Source organism: Stegostoma tigrinum, chromosome 47, assembly GCF_030684315.1.
Source record: "Stegostoma tigrinum isolate sSteTig4 chromosome 47, sSteTig4.hap1, whole genome shotgun sequence".
In the NCBI taxonomy this organism is placed as follows: Eukaryota; Metazoa; Chordata; class Chondrichthyes; order Orectolobiformes; family Stegostomatidae; genus Stegostoma; species Stegostoma tigrinum.
Window position 1 is genome coordinate 132,817 of NC_081400.1, and position 26,043 is coordinate 158,859.

General features: G+C 44.1%; 1 protein-coding gene across 6 annotated transcripts in view; it reads left to right on the forward strand.

Moving 5' to 3' along the window:
- The window catches only part of chtopa (chromatin target of PRMT1a), a 51,148-nt gene extending 27,441 nt beyond the window's left edge, over positions 1–23,707 (forward strand). For 4 of the 6 annotated variants that reach the window (XM_048525753.2, XM_048525756.2, XM_048525755.2 and 1 more), the window contains exons 4-6: positions 15,225–15,390; positions 16,892–17,014; positions 20,473–23,707. In XM_048525753.2, the coding sequence (XP_048381710.1) occupies positions 15,225–15,390; positions 16,892–17,014; positions 20,473–20,678 (495 nt within the window). In that variant the 3' untranslated portion in view covers positions 20,679–23,707. Of the gene's footprint in view, positions 1–15,224; positions 15,391–16,891; positions 17,015–18,817; positions 19,179–20,472 lie in introns of all 6 variants that reach the window. The other 2 variants (XR_009443468.1, XM_048525754.2) reach the window with 2 other exon arrangements.
- Positions 23,708–26,043: the final 2,336 nt, after the last annotated feature.

Below are 26,043 nucleotides of genomic sequence, written 5' to 3' on the forward strand. Positions count from 1 at the left end.
ACTGAATTCCACAGATCCACCAACCTTTGAGCGAAGTTTTTTTTCTTCCTCATCTCTGTTTTAAATCTGCCGTCCCTTACCCTAATACTATGACCTGATTCTAAATTGCCCCACAAGGGAAAACAACATCTCTACATTTACTTTGTCAACCTCCTTCAGCAAGTCATAAAGTTCAATTCAGCGGTGATGGGGAAAACAATTAGTGCTGGCCTTTGTTTCAATGGGAAGGCAATTTTTTTTTTAAAAAATCAAAGACAAAGCTGAAGATGCTGGAAAAATGGAACAGGTCTGGCAGCACCTGTGGAGAGAAATCAATTAAGTTGTTGAGCTATGTGACCCTTTTCAAGACGTAAAGATAAGGGGGCTTTGCTTAAAATGCACTGGGTAAAATTACTCAATAAAGAACCAAAAGAACTGCAGATGCTGGAATGTAGAAACAAAAAACAGAAATCGCTGGCAAATATCAGAAGGTCTGGCAGCATCTGTGGGGAGAAATCAGTTTGTGCTTTGAGTCCAGTGACCCTTCCTTAGAACTCTTTCATAATTCCTTATCTAAACAATTGAGGTCATCCAGAGAAGGTTCACGAGGGTGATAAAAGTCTGGAGGGACTGTGTTATGAAAAGAGGTTGAGTAGATTGGCCCTGATGTGACCTTATTGACACAGTAGATGTGGAAAGGTTATCTCCTCTTGTAGGAGAGTCTAGGACTACATAGCATGATTTCAGAGTAAGGGATCACATATTTAAGAGAGAAATGAAGGGGAATTTCCTGAGCGTTGTGAATGTGTGGTATTTCTCACCACAAAGGGCTACTGAGGCTGGATCATTAAGTATATTCGATGTTTAGGTTGACAGATTTTTATTCACTGAGAGAATAGAGAGGTAATGAGGTAAAAAGCAGAAAAATAGAGTTGAAGCTTATCAGATCAGCCATGATCCCATTGAATGGTGGAACAGACTTGAAGGGCTGAATGACATACTTCAGGTCTTAAAGGCAAAGTTAATGGTGAGTGGATTTCTTCAATTGTGGTGGGTAGAATTTCAAATGTTAGGGATTTTGAGCGAGTGTAGCTAAAGGAATGGCATATATTTCCATATCAGGATAGAGGGTAAACTTGAAGATGGTGGTTCTTCCATGCATCTGCTGCCCTTGTCATTCTAGATGGAAGCGGTCACGAGTTTGAAACCAGTGACGTGCTGTGAGGATCGGATCTATTTGTAATATTTGTTAATGATTTGGGTGAAAATGTAGGTAGTCTGATTTATAAGCTTGCAGATAAAATGAAAGTTTAATTTAGTTGAGTTGTGAAAAGTAAGGAAGGTTGTCAAATGATACAGCACAATACAGATCTGTTGGAAAGTTGAGCGGAAAAATGGCAGATGGAGTTGAATCTGGACAAGTGAGGTGATGCATTTTGGGAGCTCAAATGCAAGAGGACAGCATACAGTAAATGGCAGGACCCTTAGTAGCATTGATATTCGGAACGATCTTGGGGTGCAAGTCCCTAATTCCCTGAAAGGGGCAATCCAAGAGGCCACTTAGAAGTATGGCATGCTTTAGAGGGTTATGGGCCAAATGCAGGCAAATGGAGCTAGTTTAGTTTGGGGAAACCTGGTTGGCATGGACAAGATGGACTGGCAGGGTCTGTTTCCGTGTTGTATGATTCTATGCTTTCTATGACAGCATTGTTGATGTTGGGAACAGTTTCATTAATCAATGATAAGCCAGCTTATTGTCAGAGTGAAACGTCTAGTGTTTAGTATAATTTCCTCACACTAAACAATGCTGTTAACTTCCCCCTCTGAACTTTAGTGCTTCAAAAATCCTTTTCTACTTTGAAGTATTTACGGCATTAGTATTTTGAATTGCATCTTAAAAGCCTGTGTGCAGTTCTTTGAGCATTGCTTCATTTGCCTGTCTATGATAATTACTTCAGTCCTGTTTTATGCCAGGAATGTTGCCACTTCTTTTCTCTTTATTCTTTTCTGTATTGTTGGCTGTGCCTCATATTGGAATGGATTTACAAGGCTTCGTTCGCTGAGTCCTCCAACTTGTGAGACACTGCCAGATGCCCCATTTGTGATGAATAGACAGCTGAAAATCACTACTTTGAGAGGAATTTTTAAGGCATCAGACATCTGTTCCCAAAGCAGTAATTTGTTAAAGCTCATTGTATTCCTCTTGGCAAATGACCTATTTTTCTGAGTCCATAAGACCCAGGAGTGGAAGTAAGGCCATTCGGCCCATCGAGTCCACTCCGCCATTTAATCATGGCTGATGGGCATTTCAACTCCACTTCCTGCACTCTCTCCATAGCCCTTGATTCCTTGAGACCAAGAATTTATCAATCTTTGCCTTGAAAACATTTAACATCCCAGCCTCCACTGCACTCCGTGACAATGAATTCCACAGGCCCACCACTCTCTGGCTGAAGAAATATCTCCTCATTTCCATTTTAAATTTATCCCCTCTAATTCTAAGGCTGTGCCCATGGGTCCTAGTCTCCTCACCTAACGGACATAACTTCCCAGTGTCCACCCTTTCTAAGTCATCTGAGTCGATCAAAGTCTGATCATACCTGTATTCATTTAGCAGATCTTCATGTTCAAACATGATCAGTGTCCAATTGGTTCGCAAACTTTCTGATTTTGCTTTTGCCAGGAAGTGATGCCAAAGCCATACCATAGGGTAGCATAGTGATTCAGTGGTTAGCACTGCTGCCTCACAGTGCCAGGGACCAGAGTACAATTCCAGCCTTGGGCATCTGTCTGCGTGGGTTTCCACCCAGGTGCTCTGGTTTCCTCCCACAGCCCAAAGGTGTTCAAGTTATGTGGCTTGGCCATGCTAAATTACCCATAATGTTCAGGGATACGTTAGTTAGGTGCATTAGCCATGGAAATGCAGGATTACAGGGATGTGGGAAAGGAAGGAGATGTGTCTGGGTGGGATGCTTTTCAGAGGACTGCTATGGACTTGTTTGGCTGGATGGCCTGTTTTCCACACTGGGCATTCTATGTATTAAAAAAACTGAATACAAGGGACAATGGCTACATGAATACAAAATTGTCTGAGTGACTGATCTCTAGGCTAGAGAAAGATTTAAAGTGGATTTCTCTGAGATTCAGTTGCTACTCTTGATATGTTAAGGATCTAGATCTCGATAAACAGGGCACAGTTTGAAAATTTAGAAATGATGTGAAACTTGAAAGTGGAAACGAGAATTTCAAAGGAACATCATTAACTGGATAGAATGGGCAGACAGGTGGCAGAGAAAACTTTGTGGAGGAATGAGTTGGTTAAGTGATTAAAGGCAACACAAGTTGAAAACTCATAAAATGAAGTATTCTAGACTTTAGCATAAGGGATAGAGTACAAGAGGAAGGATATTATATTGAACTTGGATGAAATGCTAATTTGGCCTCATGTATTGAATCCACTTCTGGGTGCCACACTTCAGCGGTATTTTGAAGATAATGGAAACTGCAGAAGAAATCTGCAAGAACGGTAGGGAGCTTTGCAAGTATCACTCTGGCGTTTCGGGTCTGGACCCTTCTTCAGAAATGGGAGAGGGGAAGGGGGCTCTGAAATGAACAGAGAGAGGGAGAGGTGATGATAGAAGGTGGATAGAGGAGCACACTCTCCATTATCTTCATAACATCCCGAAAGTGTTGCACCCAGAAGTGGACTCAATATATTGAGGCCAAATTAGAATTTCGTACAAGTTCAATATAATATCCTTCCTCTTGTACTCTATCCCCCTATGCTAAAGGCTGGAGTACTTTGTTTTATGAACTATTTTCAACTTGTTATAAGAATTTAGAATCATGGAGCACGGAGACAGACCCTTCAATCCAACCAGCCCATGCTGACCCAGATATCCTAAATTAATCTAGTCCCATTTGGCCCATATCCCTCTTAAACCCTTCGTATTCATGTACCCATCCAGATGCTTTTTAAATGTTGTCATTGTACCAGCCTCCTCCACTTCCTCTCGCAGCTCGTTCCATACACGTCACGCACCATCCTCTGTGTGAAAACATTGCTAATTGTGTCCCTTTTAAATCTTTCCCCTCTCACCTTAAACCAATGCCCCTCTAGCTTTGGACTCCCCTATCCTGGGGGGAAAGGACCTTGCCCCATCTTCATTTCATAAACCTCTATAAAGGTCAGCCTCTGATGCTCCAGGGTGAATAGCCCCAGCCTGTTCACCCTCTTCCCTATAGCTCAATCTCTCCAATTCCCCTGACGTCGCTCCAAACCTCTTGTTCTTGTTCTTTTTGCGTTTGGGAACAGCTTCTCCTGATCTGCTCTGTCCTGCTCACTCCTAATCTTGCAAACAGAACAAGGATGATATGACGGGAAGCATTTTCCATCCTACGAGAGTGGTTACTGTTGTGGAATACACCGTTTGGGTAAGCGGAGTCTGGATTCTCTTCCACCTTTTTGGATGTCTGGTTTCTGACTGGGGCCGAAATTTCTCCTGGAGGGACTAAGGGATGAGATTTCCGATCGAGTCGATCCCCTTGCTGCTCTGGGGAGGCCCCCTCCTGGCTCGTTTGCTCTCTCAGCACAATCCCAGTGCCCCCTCAAACGCGGGAGTGGAGACCGTATCCGTGGATCGTGTCTGGGATGGGGGAGGTGCGGGCCCTAGACAGTGAATCTCGGAGCTTAGACTTCAGTTTCCTGAGGTGGACCCTGATTTCGTGTGTTGCCTTCAATCACTTAACCAACTCGTTCCTCCACATTAATTTTCTCTGCCATCTGTCTGCCCATTCTGTCCAGGTAATGATGTTCTTTTGAAGTTCTACCAGTTTACAACGCTTTCAAGTTTCGCATAATTTCCAAATTTTCAAACTGTGCTCTGTATATCGAGATCTAAGTCCTTAACATATAGATGGAGAGAAGGCAGAGAGGCCAAGGAGGCGGGGATGAAGCCAGTACAGTACTGATAAGTGTGGGTAGGGAGCTGGTCAGTGAGGAGGGAGGCGCGGGTAGGTGGGAGGGAAGACAGACAGGTTGAAGAGGTGGGGATGAGATGGGCTGGCCTTGGGATGAGGTCGGGTTTGGGAGATTTTGAAGCTTGTAAAGACCACAGGGAGACCATTGGGCTGCAGGGTTCCCAGGTGGAATATGAGATGCTGTTTCTCCAGCCTTCGGGTGGCAGCATTGTGGCATTGGAGGATGCCCAGGATGGGCATGTTGTCCAAGGAGGGGAGGGGGGAGTTGAAGCGGTTCACGACGGGGAGGTGTTGTTTGTCATGAATCGAGCGTAGGTGTTCCACAAAGCGGTCTCCAGGCCTCCGCTTGGTTTGTCCGATGTAGATTGGGAACAGTGGATACAGTATACCGCATTAGCAGATGTGCAGGTGAGCATCAGTTTAATGTAGAAGGCCGTTTGGACATCCAGTCCCTATTTACTTGCATTCCCCATGCAGAAGGCCTAAAAGCATTCCGCTTCTTCCTGTCCTGCAGGCCCGACCAGTCCCCCTCCACCAACGTGCTTATCCGCCTAACTGAACGCGTCCTTACCCTGAACAACTTCTCCTTCAGCACCTCCTACTTCCTACAGACAAAGGGGGTGGCCACGGGCCCAAGCTATGCCTGCCTCTTTGTAGGATACATGGAACAGCCCCTCTTCCACAACTACACTGGCCCTATCCTACACCCCTTCCTCCGCTGCACCGAAGACTGTATCAGCGCCACCTCGTGCTCCCGTGAGGAGCTCAGACAGTTGATCTGCTTTACTAACAGCTTCCACCCCAACCTTAAGTTCACCTGGCCTGTCTCTGATACCTCTCTCCTTCCTAAACCCCTCTGTCTTTATCTCTGGTAACCACCTGGAAACTGATATCTACTTCAAGCCTACTGACTCCCACAGCTACCTAGAAGACACCTCCTCTCAACCACCTTCATGCAAGAAAGCCATCCCGTATTCCCAATTCCTTCACCTCTGCTGTATCTGCTCCCAAGATGAGGCGATCCACTCTAGGACATCCCAGATGACCCTGTTCTTCAAGGACCGCAATTTCTTCTCCACAGTGGTCGAAAACGCCCTCGACCACATCTTTCGCATTTCCTGCACTTCAGCCCTCTCACCAACTCCCAGCAATAACAAGAAAGACAGAGTACCCCTTGTCCTCTCACCTATCACCCCATCAACCTCTGGATTCAACGCATTATCCTCCACCACCTTCAATTTGACCCCACTACCAAAGACATTTTTTTCCCTACCCACCCTTATCTGCCTTCCGGAGGGACCGCTGTCTCCGTGACTCCCTTGTCTGCTCTGCGCTCCCTTGTCTGCTCTGCGCTCCCTTGTCTGCTCTGCGCTCCCTTGTCTGCTCTGCGCTCCCTTGTCTGCTCTGCGCTCCCTTGTCTGCTCTGCGCTCCCTTGTCTGCTCTGCGCTCCCTTGTCTGCTCTGCGCTCCCTTGTCTGCTCTGCGCTCCCTTGTCTGCTCTGCGCTCCCTTGTCTGCTCTGCGCTCCCTTGTCTGCTCTGCGCTCCCTTGTCTGCTCTGCGCTCCCTTGTCTGCTCTGCGCTCCCTTGTCTGCTCTGCGCTCCCTTGTCTGCTCTGCGCTCCCTTGTCTGCTCTGCGCTCCCCACTAGCCCCATCACCCATGGCACTTTTCCCTGCAACCGCAGGTGTTACACCTGCCCCAACACCTCCCTCCTTGCTTCCATCCCAGGCCTCAAGAAAACTTCCCTCATTAAACAGATGCTCACCTGCACATCTGCTGATATGGTCTATTGAATTCACTGTTCCTGATGTGGCTTCCTCTACATCGGGGAAACCAAGCAGAGGCTTGGAGACCACTTTGTGGAGCACCCACGCTCGGTTCGTGACCAAATGACAACACCACCTAGCTGCGAACCACTCCCACTCCTTAGACGACATACCTACCCTAGGCCGCCTCCAGTGCCACAATGATGCCGTCCAAAAGGCTGGAGGAACAGCACCTCATATTCTGCCTGGGAACCCTGCAGCCCAATGGCCTGAATGTGGACTTTACAAGCATCGAAATTTCTCCACCCTGCTCTCATCTCTGCCTCCTTGATCTGTCCGTATTTTTCTCTCCCATCCATCTGCTCCTCCCACCTAACTGACCCTTCCCCACTTCCTACCTACTAGCCTCATCCCCGCCTCCTTGACCTATCTGTCTTCTCTCCCACCTACCCGCCCCTCCCTCACTGACCAACTGCCTGCCCACGCTCACCTGTACTGGCATCATCCTCCCCCTCCTTGACCAGTCCGCCTTCTCTCCACCTATCTGCTCCTCTATCCACATTCCATCTGCCTTCCCCGCTCTTTTCTGTTTATTTCAGAATCCCCTTGCCCTCCCCTATTTCTGAAGAAGGGTCCAGACTCAAAACGTCAGCTTTCCTGCTGCTCTGATGATACCTGGCCTGCTGTGTTCATCCAGCTCTATGCCTTGTTATCTCAGAGACCAGCATTCTAGACAATTGGTGGTGGAGTAGGCCATTTGGCCCTTCGAGCCAACACCACCATTCGTTCTGATCATGGCTGATCATCCACAATCAGTATCCTGTTCTTGCCTTATCCCCATGACCCTTGATTCCACTATCTTTAAGAGCTCTATCCATCTCTTTCTTGAAAGTATCCAGAGAGTTGGCCTCCACTGCCTTCTGGGGCAGAGCATCCCGTATATCCACCACTCTCTGGGTGAAGAAGTTTTTCCTCAACTCTGTTCTAAATGGCCTATCCCTTATTTTTAAACTGTGTCCTCTGGTTCTGGACTCACCCATCAGCAGAAACATGCTTCCTGCCTCCAGAGTGTCCAATCCCTTACTAATCTTATACGCCTCAAACAGATCCCCTCTCATCCTTCTAAACTCATGTATACAAGCCCAGTTGCTCCAATCTTTCAACGTATGACAGTCCCGCCATTTGGGGAATTGACCTCATGAACCTACGCTGCACTCCCTCAAATAGCAAGAATGTCCTTCCTCAAATTTGGAGACCAAAACTGCACACAATACTCCAGGTGCGGTCTCACCAGGGCCCTGTACAGCTGCAGAAGGACCTCTTTGCTCCTATACTCAATTCCTCTTGTGATGAAGGCCAGCATGCTATTAGCTTTCTTCACTGCCTGCTGTACCTGCATGCTTGCTTTCATTGACTGATGTACAAGAACACCTAGATCTCATCGTGCTTCCCCTTTACCTAACTTGACTCCATTGAGATAGTAATCTGCCTTCCTGTTCTTGCCACCAAAGTGTATAGCCACACATTTATCCACTTAAACTGCAACTGCCATGCATCCGTCCACTCACCTAGCCTGTCCAAGTCACCCTGTATTCTAATAACATCCTCCTCACATTTCACACTGCCACCCAGCTTTGTGTCATCAGCAAATTTGCTAATATTACTTTTAATGCCTTCGTCTATATCATTAATATATATCGTAAACAGCTGCGGGCCCAGCACCGGACCTTGTGGTACCCCACTAGTCACTGCCTGCCATTCCGAAAGGGACCCGTTTATCACTACTCTTTGCTTCCTGTCAGCCAGCCAATTTTCAATCCAACTCAGTATTTTGCCCCCAATACCATGTGCCCTAATTTTGTTCACCAATCTCCTATGCGGGACTTTATCAAAGGCCTTCTGAAAGCCCAGGTACACCACATCCACTAGTTCTCCCTTATCCATCTTCATAGATACATCCTCAAAGAATTCCAGAAGATTCGTCAAGCACGATTTCCCCTTCGTACATCCATGCTGACTCTGACCTATCCTGTTACTGCTATCCAAATGATTCATAATTTCATCTTTTATAATTGACTCCAGCATCTTTCCCATCACTGACATCAGGCTAACCAGTCTATAACTTCCTGTTTTCTCTCCCTCCTTTCTTGAAAAGTGGGACAACATTTGCCACCCTCCAGTCCACAGGAACTGATCCTGAATCTATAGAACCTTGGAAAAGGATTACCAATGCGTCCACAATTTCTAGAGCCACCTCCTTAAGTACCCTGGGGTGCAGACCATCAGGTCCTGGGGACTTATCTGCCTTCAGACCTAATAGTCTATCCAACACCATTTCCTGTCTAATATAAATTCCCTTCAATAGATAAGCTGCAAAGCTGGGCTGAGGTGTGGCAAATGGAGTTTAATGCAGACGAGTGTGAGGTGATGCACTTTGGTAGGAGTAACTGGAAGGCAAAGTACTGGGCTAATGGTAACATTCCTGGTAGTGTTGATGAGCAGAGAGATCTCGGTGTCCATGTACACAGATCCTTGAAAGTTGCCACCCAGGTTGACAGGGCTGTTAAGAAGGCATACGGTGTTTTAGCTTTTATTAATAGAGGGATCGAGTTCCGGAACCGAGGTTATGGTGAAGCTGTACAAAACTCTGGAGCGGCTGCACTTGGAGTATTGCCTACAGTTCTGGTCACCGCATTATAAGAAGGATGTGGAAGCTTTGGAAAGGGTGCAGAGGAGATTTACTAAGATGTTGCCGGTATGGAGGGAAGGTCTTAGGAGGAAAGGCTGAGGGACTTGAGGCTGTTTTCATTAGAGAGAAGAAGGTTGAGAGGTGACTTAATTGAAATATATAAAATAATCAGAGGGTTAGATAGGGTGGAAAGGGAGAGCCTTTTTCCTAGGATGGTGATGGCGAGCACGGCGGGGGGGGGTGCAGGGGCATAGCTTTAAATTGAGGGGTGAAAGATATAGGACAGATGTCAGAGGTAGTTTCTTTACTCAGAGAGAGTAGTAAGGGAATGGAACGCTTTGCCTGCAACGGTAGTAGATTCGCCAACTTTAGGTACACTTAAGTCGTCATTGGATAAGCATATGGACGTACATGGAATAGTGTAGGTTAGATGGTCTTGAGATCGGTATGACAAGTTGGCGCAACATTGAGGCCCAAAGGGCCTGTACTGTTCTGTAATGTTCTATGTATGTTCATCCATTACCCTAGGTCCCTCAGCCACTAATGCATCTGGGAGATTGCATGTGTCTTCCCGAGTAAAGACGGATCCCAAGTACCTATTCAACTCTTCTACCAATTCCTTGTTCCTCATAATAAATTCACCCATTTCTGACTTCAAGGGCCCAATTTTAGTCTTACCCAATTTTTTCTTTTCACATACCTAAATAAGCTTTTACTGTCCTCCTTTATATTTTTGGCCAGTTGTCCTTCATACCTCATTTTTTCTGTGTATTACCTTTTTAGTTATCCGCTGTTGCTCTTTAAAATTAGTAGTTCCTAATATCTCTCTGTAAGGTTTAGGAAACTGAAGTGGGGCGGCACGGTGGCTCAGTGGTTAGCACTGCAGCCTCACAGCGTCAGGGACCTGTGTTCGATTCCTGCCTCGGGTGACTGTCTGTGTGGAGTTTGCACATTCTCCCGGTGTCTGCGTGGGTTTCCTCCGGGTGCTCTGGTTTCCTCCCACAGTCCAAAGATGTGCAAGTTATTTGGATTGGCCATGTTAAATTGTCTGTAGTGTTCAGGGGTGTGTGGGTTATAGGGGGATGGGTCTGGGTGGGATGCTTTTCGGGGCGGTGTGGACTTGTTGGGGCGACGGGCCTGTTTCCACACTGTAGGGAATCTAATAAAAAAAAATACATACAGAGCCCTCCAAAACTATAAATAAAGAAGGAAAGAACTTGAGCAAGGAGTTAGGAATGCTAAACTGGGCCATGAAATGTCCTTGGCAACCAGGATCAAGGCAAATCCCTAATGCTTTAAATGTAAATAAGGAGAAAGAGGGTAGCTAGGCAAAGGGTAGGTCCACTCCGACAAAGGAGACAATTTATGCTGGAACCAGAGGAAGTGTGCGAGCTGCTTATATGAATACTTTGCAATGGTATTCATAAAGGAGAAGGATACCATGGATGCTGAGTCTGGTGGAGGTGGTATGTTGATATTCTGGGGCATTTTAATATTAAAAAAAGGCAGTGGTGTTTGTTATTCTGAAAAGCATAAAGATAGATTAGTCCCTAGGACCTGATGGGCTCTATCTCGCAATACTGAGGGAAGAAATTGCTAGGGCCTTGGATGAAATCTTTTATCATCTTTCATCACAGATGACTGGAGGATAGGAAATGTTCCTTCTCCCTTTAAGAAGGGCAACAGGGATAATCCAGGAAGTCACAGGTCATTCACCTGGGCCAGCGGGTAGGGAAATGATTTAAGATTCTCTCGGGCTGGATTTACTTGTATTTGGAAAAGTAAGGACTTAGGCAGCATAGCTTTATATGGGGAACATAATGTCTCAAAAACTTGATTTGAGTTTTTTTTGGAAGCAGTGACAAAGATGATTAAGGCAGGCAGTTGGATGTTGTCTACGTGGACTTTAGTAAGACTTATTGACAAGGTCCCTTGTGATAGGCTAGTGCAGAAGATGAATTGACATGGGATTCACGGTGAACTTTAAGATGGATACAGAACTGGCTTGGTTACAGAAGACTGTAGTGGAAAGTGCTTTGCTGACTGGAGGTCTGTGACTAGTGCTGGGATCACTGATTATAAAAATGATTTGGAGGGCTATGTCTGGTCTGATTAGTAAGTTTGCGTTGAACAAAGACTATGGAGTTACGGATAATGACGATTGCCAGACAATACAGCAGGATGTAGGTGGTTGGAGAAGTGGGCAGAAAAATGTCAGGTGAAATTTAATCTGGACAAATGCAAGGTGATGCATTTTAAAAGGTCTAATGCAGAAGGGACAGTACAGAGGAAGTGGCAGAGCCATTAGAACCATTAACTTAAGGGGAATGTAGGCATACAGATCCACAGTTGCCTGAAAGTGAAAACACAAGTGCATAACATTGCTAAAAATATGGAAGGCATCCTTGCTTTCTTTGGTTCAGGCATGAGAGTTTAAAAATTGGCAAGCATTGTTGCAGCTGTATAGATTTTTTGGACGTGAGTTTGCTCGCTGAGCTGGAAGGTTAGTTTTCAGACGTTTCGTCACCATTCTAGGTAACATCATCAGTGAGCTTCCGACGAGGCGCTGGTGTTATGTCCCGCTTTCTATTTATCTGTTTAGGTTTCATTGGGTTGGTGATGTCATTTCCTGTTCTTTTTCTCAGAGGATGGTAGATTGATTTGGAGCCAATGTGTCTGTTGATGGAGTTCCGGTTGGAATGCCATCCTTCTAGGAATTCTCGTGCGTGTCTCTGTTTGACTTGTCCTAGGATGGATGTGTTGTCCCAATCAAAGTGGTGTCCTTCCTCATCTGTATGTAAGGATACTAGTGATGGTGGGTCATGTTGTTTTGTGGCTAGTTGATGTTCGTGTATCCTGGTGGCTAGCTTTCTGCCTGTTTGTCCAATGTTATTCCAACGAGCCACCACACACTGCAGCACAGAGGAACTACGAAGAGCAGAAGAAAATCACCTGTACAGCATATTCAAAAAGAATGGGTACCCAATGAACACAGTCTGCCGATTTCTCAGCCACAAACCCAAACAAACAGACAAAACAGGCCCAGAAACCATAACCACTCTCCCCTACATCAAAGACATTTCCGAAATGACTGCCAGACTACTCGGACCTCTTGGCATCAGGGTAGTCCACAAACCCACCAACACACTAAAACAGCAGCTAATGAACTTAAAAGACCCTATACAGACAACAAGCAAAATGAACGTCATCTACAAAATACCTTGCAAGAACTGTGACAAAACACTACATTGGACAAACAGGCAGAAAGCTCACCAGCAGGATACATTAACATCAACTAGCCACAAAACGACATGACCCACTATCACTAGTATCCTTACTTACAGACGAGGAAGGACACCACTTTGATTGGGACAACACATCCATCCTAGGACAAGCCAAACAGAGACACGCACGAGAATTCCTAGAAGCATGGCATTCCAACCAGAACTCCATCAACAAACACATTGATTTGGAGCCAATCTACCATCCTCTGAGAAAAAGAACAGGAAATGACATCACCAACACAGGAAATGACATCACCAACCCAATGAAACCTAACAGATGAATAGAAAGCGGGACATAACACCAGCGCTTCGTCGGAGGCTCACTGATGATGTTACCTAGAATGGTGACGAAACGTCTGAAAACTAACCTTCCAGCTCAGCGAGAAAACTCACATCCAGAACCTCAACCTGAGCTACAAATCTTCTCAAAACTCACTGTATAGATTTTTACTTGGGCCATGTTTGGCATATTGCATACAGTTCTGCTTTCCACACTACCAGAATGATGTGGAGGCTTTATAGAAACTACAGAAAAGGTTTACCAGGGGATATTTCACAGTGTGGTCGAAGAGTTGAAAGGCCAAAGAGGCGCCACAGTATGGCAGTGAGAAAGGGACTCACTGAGTTCACATCTGAGAGAGGCAGAGAACTTCTTCAAAGTGGGAATCCTTTTGAAGAGAGTTCACATTGCTATACGCAGAGACATTGGCTTTAGTGGTATTATCGCTGGACTGTTAATCCAGGCACTCAGATAACATTCTGTGGAACCAGGTTTGAATCCTGCCACGGCAGGTGGTAGAATTTGAATTCAACCAAATATCTGGAATTAAGAATCTAATGATGACCATGAATCCATTGTCTATTGTCAGGAAAACCAATCTGGTTCCCTAATGATCTTTAGGGAAGAAAACTGCCATTCTCGTGGTCTGACCTACGTGTGACTCCAGATCCATGGTAATGCGATTGACTCTGAACTGCCCTCTGGGCACTTAGAGATGAACAGTAAAAGCTGTCTAGCCATGAAGTCCTAAACCCATTAATGAATAATAAAAAAAAACTTGGTAAGAGACAAAAAGACTGCAGGTGCTGGAATCTAAAGTAGACAAACATGAGGCCGGAAGAACATCTCCAGCCAGGCAGCCTCTGGAGGAAAGGAGAAGTCAACGTTTCAGGCATTGCCCCTCTTGAGCCCTGAAGAGGGATAATACCTGAAACATTGACTGCGCCTTTCCTCCAAATGCTGCCTGGCTTGCTGTGTTCTTCCAGCCTCATGTTTGTCTACTTTAGATTCCAGCACCTGCAGTCTTTTTGTCTCTTACCAGGGTGTTGCCTGTTTTGGATTGTATTAGCCAGTTCTGAGGAATGGTCACCAGACTTGAAACATTAACTTTTTTTCCTTCACAGATGCTGCCAGACCTGCTGAGCTTTTCAAAAACAAAGTTGCTGGGTTTGTTTTCACTTCAACATTGGAGGCTGAGTTCACCCTGAAACAAGTTCACGAAATTGATGGGCATGGTTAGAATGGGTAGTCAGTCTTTTTCCCAGGTTTGAAATGTCTATTGCTTGGGGCATAAGGTTCAAGTAAAAAGCCGGGGAGGCGGGGGGAGGTTTTAAATGAGTTGTGAGAAGTAGGTTATTTACACAGAGGGTTAAATGCTTGGAAAGCACTGCAAGTGGTGATAGAAAAAGATACAATAGAGTTTTAGGAGGGATCTTGACAGATACATGAATAGACAAGGAATAGAGGGATACGGACCAAGTGGAGGCAAAAGGTTTTTAGTTTAGAAAGGCATGCGTTGTTGTAGGCTGGATGGGCTTAAGGCCTTTTCCTGTCATGTACTGTTCTTTGGTTCCAGGAATGGGGAGTTTCAATTATGAAGACAGTTCAGAAAAGGAGGACTGTTTTTCCATGTAGAAAAAGAAGTCTGAGGGGAAATTTGGCAGAATAGGTAGGGAAACCTTCGATCTCATCATGATATAACCGGCTTCTTAGGAAGGAAGACCCATCCTGTCGAAGCTATTCTGTTGAAATGTAGAAGAATGAAATGTGTTCTGATTGAAACTCAACATCCTAAGGGGAGTTGGCAGCACTGGTTCGGAGGATATTGCCCTTACAGAGAAACTAGAAATTTGAGATGCAGTTTACAAATAAGTCTGTTTTTTAACTCTGAGATGAGGACAAGTTTTTTTCATGGTTATTTGTATGGAGTCATCTTCCCTTGAATGTGATGGAGGCTGGGCCTTTATCTTATCGAGACTCAGTCTAGAATAAATTTCGTCTTTGATAGATTGTGAGTCAAGAATAACGGACTGCAGACAATTAAGCGGATTTGAAACCAGAGCCAGTGAATATTGGAGCATATGCAGAAGGGTTGAATGGCTTACCCCTGCTTCTGTGTTCATATTGCTTATGAATGTGAGATTGCATTTATCAGCATCATACCCTACAAAGCACACAACACAATTGTGTAAATCTTGAATTATATCTATATTCAAAAAGTTAATTTTGTAACTTTTATGGCCCAGAAGAGTCTGAAACAGCGTCTAGGTAAGAGCAATATCCAAGCACGATTGGGGCGACCAGTGGGAGCTTTGGCACGAGGACCAATCGTTGGGCGGGGATCGCCAAGAGGAGGCGTGCGCCTTGGCCGTGGTGGACGAGGAGGTGCGAGAGGAGGGCTTCCTCTTCGAGGTAGGTAATGTTGTTCTGGTAGTCAAGAGGTTCCTGCAGTGCATAGAGTTGGATATAAGTGGTTGATGATGGGAGTTGCTGACCTGTTGCCTCTGAAAGCAGCTGGTGCGACTGAACCCAAGTTAATCAGGATCAGGGTAGACTGTTGCTGATTTCACTGCATTGAAAACTACCTGATGAACTGAAATGTGTGGGACATGTTGAAGATGTGCAAGGTGATTTGTTGTACCAGTCTACCTTTCTGCAAGCAGACTTTAGAGAGTTATATAGGAAACTGAAAAACAAGACTTCAAAAGTCATGATCTCTAGATTACTCTTGGTTCCACACAGTAGTGATTATAAAACTAGATGGATAGATGAACGTGTGGCTGGAGAAATAGTGCAGGAAGGGTGAGTTTTAGATTCTTGAGACATTGGCACTGTTTCTGAGCGTGGTAGGAACTACCTAAGTTGGAAAGGTTACATCTGAACTGTAATCGGATTAATTTCCTTGCAGATGGGTTTGCTGATGTTGGGGTGGAATTAAACTAGATTGGAAGGGAAATAGAATCCTGTCACGTAATCCAGAGGGAAGAGAAACTGATACAGAATTGGAAATTAAACCGCAAGTGAGCGAGTCTGGAGGGCAGAGGAAACATAGGTCCGATAAGAATGCAAGAGATTTATCAAGATTGTGAAATGTTTTAATTCAAAGAGCCAGAGAAACAAGAAAGATGGGCTGAGGGTTCAAGTGCTTATGAGTGTGATATCATAGCTATGCTGGAGTATGTGGCAGGTTTGACAACTCAGCATTCCTGGTTACAGTATTTGTAGACAGGGTAGATTTTGCAAGGGATGGGGATTGGCAAGGAACAGTATTCCTCAGAATTGGTGAATACGGATGACATGTTGGAAAGGTCATCAGATAAGGCCATGTGGGTTGAATATGGGCAAACAGACTGTCAAAGGTCTACTTTAGGCCCCCAAACCATCATGGAAAGATGAAGAATTAAATTTGTAAATTTCTGAGAGATGTAAAATAATAGGACAGAATAAGGGATTTTAACAAGTCAAATATCAGCTAGGGTAGTTCAGTGTGCCAGCATTATTCCCTCAAAGGGGAAAAGTTGGACAAACAAATCCAGAACTCCTGGGATGACCGAGCGAGCTAGAAGTTGAGATGAAGAAGCAAAAGTGTGCTTAATACAGATGTCAAGTAGAAAGCATCACTGAAAACCAAGAATACAGAAGGCTCCATGGAAGTGATAAAACATAGTATAGATGCAAAGAAGAAATATGAGAAAAGAATCTCAAATGTAATCAGGAATCCTAAAGTATTTCTGTAGACATATAAATAGTGATAAAGAGGAGAGGGCCAATTTGTAATCTAAAGGGATTTACAGATGGAGGTGGGAGGATGACAGTGATACTAAATGAATGTTTTCATCTGTCTTTACAAAAGAGCTAGATGCCTCCACATTATAATTGTCTCATTCTTTCTGTATTTTGGTTTTGGTTTTAGGTCAGGGTCCAAACCGAGGACGTGGTGGAGTTCCACGATTAGGATTGAAACGTGGTGGAATGAGAGGCCGAGGAGGCCTTGGCCGCGGAGGTCCACCTGGACGAGGAGGTGTCAGTGGCAGAGGTTAGTGCTGGTACAGATGAAATGGTAAATATTGGCTCGGGAATTATCGGAAAATCTCAAAAGTTTTAATTCAACACAATAATAGTCATACTGCACGGAAACACAAACACTTTTGTCCAACTCATCCCTGTCAACAGAGTTTCCCAAACTAAATTAGTCCCATCTTCCTGCATTTGGCCCCTCTAAACCTTTGGTATTCATATGCATATCCAGATGCCATTTGAATGTAATAACTGGACCTGAATCTGCCACTTCCTCTGTCAGTTCATTACACATACAAACCACCTTCTGTGAAAAAGTTGCTCCTCAGACACCTTTTCAATCTTGCTCTTCTCTCCTTGAAAATATGTCCTCTAGTTTTAAACTCCCCTACCGTAGGGAAAAGACCTTTGCCATTCACCTTATTTATGCCCAACGTCATCTTATAAACCTGTATGTGCTCCACTGAGAGATGTGCCAGCCTCTCCTTATAACTCAAACCCTGCAGTCCTAGCAGTATCCTTGTAAATCTTTTCTGAACCCTCTCTAATTTAATAATATCTTTCCTATATTAAGGCAATCAGAATTGTACACAGTACTCCAAAAGTGGCCTCACCGGTGTTCAGTACAACAACAACATGAGTACCCAACTCCTGTACTCACTGTTCTGAGCAGTGAAGGTGAGCGTGCTAAATGCCACCTTAACCACCCTGTCTACCTGTGATGCAACTTTCACAGAGCTATGTACCTGAACTCCTACTTGTACTTCTGTCTTTGATAACTCTACTCAGGATCCTACCATTAACTGTATAATGTGAAACACAAAAAGTATTTTCCTATTGGCTTAAGCAGGCTGAACAGGGTCTCATAGCATGGCAGGAGCATGTGATGGAAGGTCTTGTCAACAGGGCTATCATGCCACACTTGCAAAGGAATAAACTGCTGGCTGAGTTGCTTAGAATCCCTACAGTTTGAAAATAGGCCATTCAGCCCAACAAGTCCAAACCAACCCTCAGAACAGCATCTCACACCCAGACCCAAAACCACCAGCACCACCCCACCCGGTAACCCTGCATTTCCCATGGGTAGCACATCTAATCTACACATCCCTGAACACTGTGGGTAATTTAGAATGGCCAATCCACTGAACCTGCATATCTTTGGACTGTGGGAGGAAACTGGAGCGCCTGGCAGAATTCTACACAGTCACCCAAGGATGGAATTTAACCCAGGTCCTTAGTGCTGTGAGACAGCAGTGCTAACCTCTGAGCCACCGTGCTGCCAGAGCTACTCAGCTCTTGACCTCATTCCATTCTTGGTCCAAACATGGACAAAAGTGCTGAATTCCAGAAATGAGGTGAGAGGGCTGTCCCGGACATCAGGCAGCATTTATCGAGTCTGGCATGAAGGAGCCCTTCCAAACCTGGAAAGTTTTTCCACTGGTTTAAGTCTCTACCATAAGAGACGATGATTGTGGTTGTTGAATTTTTATCGTCTCAGACCTAGGATATCACCGCAGTGGTTCCTCAGGGTAATGCACCCCCACCTAACCATCTTCAGTTGCCTTGTCAATGACTTCGCTCCAACATAAGGTTGGAAGTGGAGATGTTTGCTAACGATTTCTCAATTTCCAGCTCCATTCATGATACCTCATACAGAAGTAGTCCATGTCCACATACAGCAAGACCTAGGCAACAGTCAGGTTTGGGTTTGATGAGTGTCAAATAAGTGACACGCAATGACTGCCTCCCAATAAGGGAGAATCTAGCCATCGCCCTTGATGTTTAATTACCATTGCTAAATCCATCTGTATCAATATCCTAGGGTGTTTGTTAACAAGAAACTGAACGAGCCAAAGAAATACTGTCTACAACAGCAGGTCAGAAGCTAAGAACCCTGCAGCAAATAACTCCGCTCTTGATTGCCTAAAGTCTTTTCACCATCTTAAAGGCACAAGTCAGGAGTCTGATGGAATATTCCCTGCTTGCCTGGATGAGTGTAGTTCCAGCAACATTGAAGAAGTTCGACACTCCAGGACAAAGCAGCCCATTTGACTGGCAGAGCAATACCAAAGCATGCTCCTTTCATAGCCGTCAGCATTTGTGCACAATCTGCAAGATGCAATGCAGTAACTCAAGATTCCTCTGCCAATACCTCAAACACACGCACCCTACCACTTAAAAGGGTAAGAACAAAAGACACATGGAAGCTCTTCATCTGCAAACTCCCAAGTTGCACAGTATCCTGACTTGGAACTAGAATTGTCATTTCTTCACTGCTGTTTGGTTGAAATCTTGTAACTCCTAACATCTCACAGCCACCACCTCCAGAGCAATTAGAGATGAACAAATAAATGCTAGTCTATCCAGTCTGGTTAATATCCTGTGAATGAAGAATAATAAAAGCATATAGCCTTAGCTGTTTGGGAGTGTTCTATGCTCTGGCTGTCCCTTTGTTTGAAGTGTTTCCTGATTGGCTTTGACTTTCAGTTCATGTTCCTTGTTCTGGATTTCCCTTGTCAAAGAGTCATTAGTAGAAGATGCTTGTCCCTACCTTATCACTCCTGTTGAGAATCATTAAAATCTTGATTAAAGTACCCTTTGACTTTTTGGGTTTAGCAACACAAGCCCAGTATTTATCAGTCCTCATCCTCCTCCCCCTCCCCATCTGCCCCTGCAACCCCCTCGTGAGCCCCGCATGCCTTCCAGGGTCAATGCATCCTTTGTTGCAGTACCCGGGACTGTACACAATCTGATTACAATCTAACTAGAGGTTTACTTTGCTGCAGCAAAACCTGTCTAACGTGTTGGTTGTCCAAGTGAATGGTCTTCATGCAATAAACGTTGTTGAGCTGTTCAACCATGGATAGGGAGGGGTCAGAACAAAACCTGTAATCCTGTCCTTGCTGCCTGCAGATACCTTTCTAACAAGAATCTCTGGATAGTGATCAGTGCTGTAATCCTCAAATCTTTTACTTCAATAATATCCCTCCTGGTTCTTGAATCCAACAAATATTGGCACAACCCGTTCAACCTTCCTCATGAGCCAAATGTTGCATCCCATTGTTAGCCTAATGAGCCTTCTCTGAACTCCCAGTGTAATATCCTTTGTTGACTAAGGAGACTAAAACTACACACAGTCCTCCAGGTATGTTCTAACCGTAGCTGTGTACAGTTGCAACAAATTTCCTACTGCTATCCTCCATCCTCCACATAAAGGCTAGCATTTGGTTTGCTTTTTGCTGTTTACTTGTTTGCCTTCTGTGATTCTTGTGCAAAAACGTCCATGTTCCCCTCTACTGCGGCATCCTGCGATTTTTGTTTTCCACTTAAATAATCTGCTTTTTAATCATCCCTGTCACAATGAATATCTCTCATTCTTTTACAGATACTCCATTTCCACATGTTTCCCTAGTCAGTCAGCTTTACACCTTGGCAGACTTCTTACGTTCTCTGTTTTCTTGCCTGCCTTCATTTCAGGTCGTGGAGGATTAGTGGGCCGTGGTCGAGGTGGCTTCCCAGGTCGAGGGAGGGGTCGGGGTCGAGGAAGAGGAGCAACTCGTCCCCCACTTACCCGTGAGCAGCTAGACAATCAACTGGATGCATACATGTCGAAGACAAAGGGTCACCTTGATGCTGAGCTTGATGCTTACATGGCACAAGCTGATGGGGAAGCGAATGATTAGCAATTGAGAGATGCTAGTTTTACTGATAGTATCGGGACTTGAATTTGAGAATCTAGCAAAACGATCCAAGAAACCGGAAGAGGACTTTTTGGGAAATGATATAAGCCGTATTTGAACTGACAGATGGTTGGATGTCAAAGGTTTTGCTTTTTGATTCCTTTCCTTTGACCTTTTTACATTTTGAGAAGTTCATGGTTCTGTTTGGAAATCCCTCTGTTCTTTTCGATTGTGTAATGATCATGACACTGTATAAAGTTTATTCTCTTTCCTTAGAGACTGAGGATATTGTAGTTTCAAAGGTTGTTTTTACTGTGTTAAAACCTTCTTGTCTGTTGTTTTTAGAGTGGAGACTACATTAACAATCTGTCACTTTGTGACAGAATCTGTTTATCATAAAATTGTAGAACTCTAAGAATCTGCTGTAGTTTTTTTTCCTGATACAAAATTAAATGCTTCTTTATTTTTCCAAAGGTTCACCACTGCCTTTGGCAGGAGGGCAATTTAAAATTTGGCAATTGTTCAATCGCTTTAGATTCTTTAGCCTTGTTAAGGGGTGACATCAAAGATCCTTGCTGAATCCAATAGCTCGTGCTATAGGGATAACAGCGGCATGGGTAGAAGATTGTCTACTGTTTTTTGTGTTAGATAGCCAGGAATGGATGTTTTTCTCGTTGACCAAATATAACAAATGGGATGGCTCAGGGAATCAGTGCTGCAGCCTCAGCCTTCACAATTTATACCAATGACTTGAAGAGACTGAAGGTATTGTTGTTCATTTTGTTGATGACACAAGATAGGAAGGAAACTTTGTAATGTGAAATTGTTCATTTTGTCAGGAAGAATAAAAAAAATAATTAAAATGATGAAAGCATTGCAATATGGGGTGATCTGGGTGTCCAAATGTAAAACACTAGGATGCAAGTACTGCAAGTAATTAGGAAAGCAAATAGTGTGATTGCTAATTATGGGCAGTTATTGAATATAAAAGTAATGCAACCATGCTTCACTGTACAGGGCATTGGTGAGACCACATCTCGAGTACTGTTTTGTTGTTGATCTTGGTTAATACAGAATGTGAATGTGTTGAAAGCAGTTCAGAGGAAGTTTAACAGGCCAATATCTTGAATGAACAGGTTAACTGAGCTGAGTTTACACAGGCTTGTTTGAAACAAGATCCTGAGAGAGTTTGACAGGCTAGACGTGGAAAGAATAATTCCACTCCTGTAAACGTCTACAACCAGGGATCATGGCTTAAAATTAAAGGGTTACCCATACAAAACAGATGAGGAGAAAAGTTCTTTTCCTTTAGGGTTATTTGTGGTTTGAGCTCTTTTCAGAAAGACCCAGGGATTTAGAGTAGTTTTTAAAGCAAGTAGATCCTTTGTAAGCAAAGGGAAGGAAAGACGAAAGGATGGGTGAGAAACTGGTATAATCACATCAGCCAGGATCTTATTGAAAGGCAGTGCAGGCTTAAGGGAGAGTGGCTTCCTCATTTCCTTAATTTGTTTGAATATATGTTCATATGAAAAGGGAGTGAGTTTACAGCAGTCTGCAGCTTTTGCTCAATATTTTGCCAATAGATGTTGCTGGTGTCCTACTGAAATGATCACATTTCACTCTACCTCTAACATGGCATGCCCGCAATGTCCAGCCTCGCTTCGCCGATGCAACGTTCCCGGCTTGTTAGCTATTTCATCCCTGTGCATTTTGTCTGTCACTCATTCAGGTGTTCCTTTCTTTCAAATCCCATTGCATCCTTCAATCTTGGGTAATTTTGAAAGCTAGATCTCGTTCACTACAGGTTTGTTATTGATTGTGGTGAAGAAAGTATTGAGTGACTTGTAGGAACTCTATCCAGTTGGAGATAAAAATGTTGAGGGTTTAAGTGTCCTTTTGAACACGGCAGTGCACCTCCAATCCAAAATGGTTGGTTCTGTGTGAAAATCCTGTTGAATGTGCATACTTACGAATCTTGGGATATGTCTGTTACCAAAACTTTGATGCACTAGCCAACATCCCAAGCTTGTGCCTTTGAGTTGCCTGTTTTCTGCTGTGTGGAGGAACCGACATATGAAAGATTATACTTTTTTTAAATTTGCAGATCATGGGATTGATTATAACTAAGCTGCCTTATTCCTCAAGTATCATTCTCTTGCTTTTTTTCCCCAATTGAAATCCATCAACTTGGCAAAGAGCAAGCAGTAAAACCTTTTGAAATTTATGCAGTTGTGTAAGCTGTTTGTGTATGTTTCCACCCTGTACAATTCCAGTGTTTGCTCCTGTGTTGTTCCGAGACTAAATGTTCAGGCAGTGTGTGTATATAGCAAAAATGTACTTGGAAATTGCCCATTTTTCTGTTTGTGGAGATCACCAACTGCAACATTCTCTCCAGGAATACATCCTTAGCAAATTACAGAAGCTGAATTATAGCCTGTATTTGATGTGTGATTTTGTTATTAAGATTAAATTTGTTGTAAATAAGTGGCCAAATCAGAAGAAAGTAGAAAACGCTCTTGCGGCTTAAATCTGTTCAGTCCAATTTGTTCCCACAAGTATTTCATGTTATCCAGCTGTATGGCATCATTCAAGCTCCTGTTGTGTGACATTTTGGCTCTGCTGAAAGGTTGTTGATGTGATATGCCAGGCTTGCTCAGCAATACTAGTGTCTTCTGTTTTCATTTTAGATTTCCTGTATTTAGTAACCTGTGACTTTTGTTTATATTGCCAGGTCTCAATTCTTTGATTCACCCTGGAAGTGGCAAGCAATTTTAAAGTTGAAAGCTTAGTTAGTTAACCATCACAACCAAGTCAGTCCATAATCTGCACTTGCCTTTACTTGAATTGTGGGATGCTCAGAAACAGTTCTGCCTGTTCACATCTGTATCTTGAGGACTGAGCCTTTATTCAATGCTTAATTGTAATTAGAATGTCTTTCATGTCTCAATGTGAAAGGAATATAATTCTCAAGTCAGTTTGGAAAGGGCTTCCATGTCCTTTGTAATAAACATGAATGTATGAAGGGTAACAAATTATTCAATTTATACTCAGATTGTAACATTAAGCAGTTCTCAATGAACATATCTATTAGTCATTAAGAGTTGTACAGTGTGGAAACAGACCCTTCACTCTAACTTGCCGAAGCTGACGACATCCTAAAGCTAGTCCTATTTGCCAGCATTTAACCTATATCCCTCTACACCTTTCTGACTCATACCCTTCCAGATGCATTTTAAATGTTGTAATTGTACCAGCCTTCACCACTTCCTCTAGCAACTCATTCTACCTAGGTACTATCTTCTGCGTGAAAAAGTTGTCCCTCAGGTCCCTTTTTAAATCTTCACTAGACTCCGCTATGCTGGGGGAGAAAGATCTTGGTTATTAATCCTATCCGTGCCCCTTGTGATGTTACAAACCTCTGGTCATTCCTCAAACTCTGATGCTCCAGGGAAAATAACCCCAGCGTCTTCCTATCGTTCAAATTCTTGTAAATTTTTTCTGCACTCTTTCAAGTTTAATAATGCCTTTCCTACAGCAGGGAGACCAGAATTGAATGCAGTATTCCAAAAGTGGCCTTGTTAACATCCTGTACAGCTGTGACATGACTTTCCTACTCTTCTAGTCAGTATATTCAAAACACGATAGCTTATTTATAGATTATAGAATCCCTATGCTGTGGAAACAGGCCTTTGGCCCAATAAGTGCACACCAACCATCAAAGCATTGTGCCCCACCCAGATCCATCCCCCTATACTTGACGTACCTTGCAAATCCCTGAACACTATGGGAAATCTAACATGGCCAATCTACCTAGCCTGGACATGTTTGGATGGTGGGAGGAAACCGGAGTGCTTGGAGGAAATCTGCACAGACACAGTGAGAATGTGCAAATTTCACCAGGTCCCTGGTGCTGTGAGGCCTATCTCAATTAAATTTCATCTGCCGCTCCTCACCCTGTCAGCCTATCTGATCAAGCTTACAGTGTACTCTGAAATAATCATCATCTTCACTACTACACCACCTATTTTGGTGTCATCTGCAAACTTATTAACCGAGTCTCCTGTTATTCAAACCAAACCAAATCAATTATATAAATGATAGAAAGCACCAGATTCACCATTGAGCTTGGCGCTATACCACTGGTCTCTAACTTCCAGTCTGAACAACAACCATCCACAACAGGCCTCGTCTCCTACCTTCAATCAATTTTGTATCCTAAAGGCTAGTTCTCCCTGGATTCCACGTGACCTAATCTTGCTAAGCAGTCTATCACTGAAGCGTGTTGTCAAAACATTTTGCTGAAGTCTACATAGACAGTGTCCACTGCTCTGCCTTTGTCAATCTTTGTCACTTCTTCAAAGATAATTTGTACTCCCTGATATGGAATCAGCAGCCACACCAGATTTATCATCAGGCTACTATCCTATCCCTGTTTCTTCTTCAGTTTATTCAGGCAACGTGGGCAGCTGCTCACTCCATCTGGCAACATTTACTTCCCATACATCATTGCTGTTTAAGATGAGCTAATCCTGGGGAAAGGGACTATGAGAGGAAGTGGTGTAGGAGAGGACGGGAGGGAGAGACAAGTGGAGAACAAACAGGAGAGGAAGTTGCACACCCTGCCTCCATATCATTTCACAGTTGACAGCTGTTCCTTGGTTCATTTGAGGCCTGTGCCCTTGAGTTAACATACCTGTTAAGAAAATGGAGAAGTGGCAGAAATGTGGAGCTGATAATACATAAGAGGTAACGAGCAGGCTTGGCAGCATCTGTACAGAGGAAGTAGAGCTAACGTTTTGGGTCCTGTGACCATTTAGCAGAACTACATAGGAATAGGTGGTACGTATTGCCAGAAACAGTGGTTGGGGTGGTGGGGTAGAACTAAACTACAAGGGGAGATGAAGTCCAGAGTGACAGAACAGTAGCTGGGCAATGGATTTCTGAGGAAGGGTGTTGACCCGAAACGTCAACTTTGCTGTTCCGCTGATGCTGCCTGGCCTGCTGTGTTCCTCCAGCTCTACACCTTGTTATCTTGGATAATAGTGAGCCAGAGAGAAAAGCTGCTCATGGAGTGATCAATAATTGGTGGAAAGGGGAAACCAGTTCTCATTAGTCGTGTTTATTTCTCCCTGGCTGCTCTTTCTATGTATAGCTGTTATCACACCTGCAGACGTTTTGAGATAACAAGGTGTAGAGCTGCGTGAACACAGCAGGCCAAGCAGCATCTTAGGAGCACAAAAGCTGACGTTTCGGGCCTAGAAACGTCAGCTTTTGTGCTCCTAAGATGCTGCTCGGCCTGCTGTGTTCATCCGGCTCCACAGTTTGTTATCTTGGATTCTCCAGTATCTGCAGTTCCCATTATCTCCGA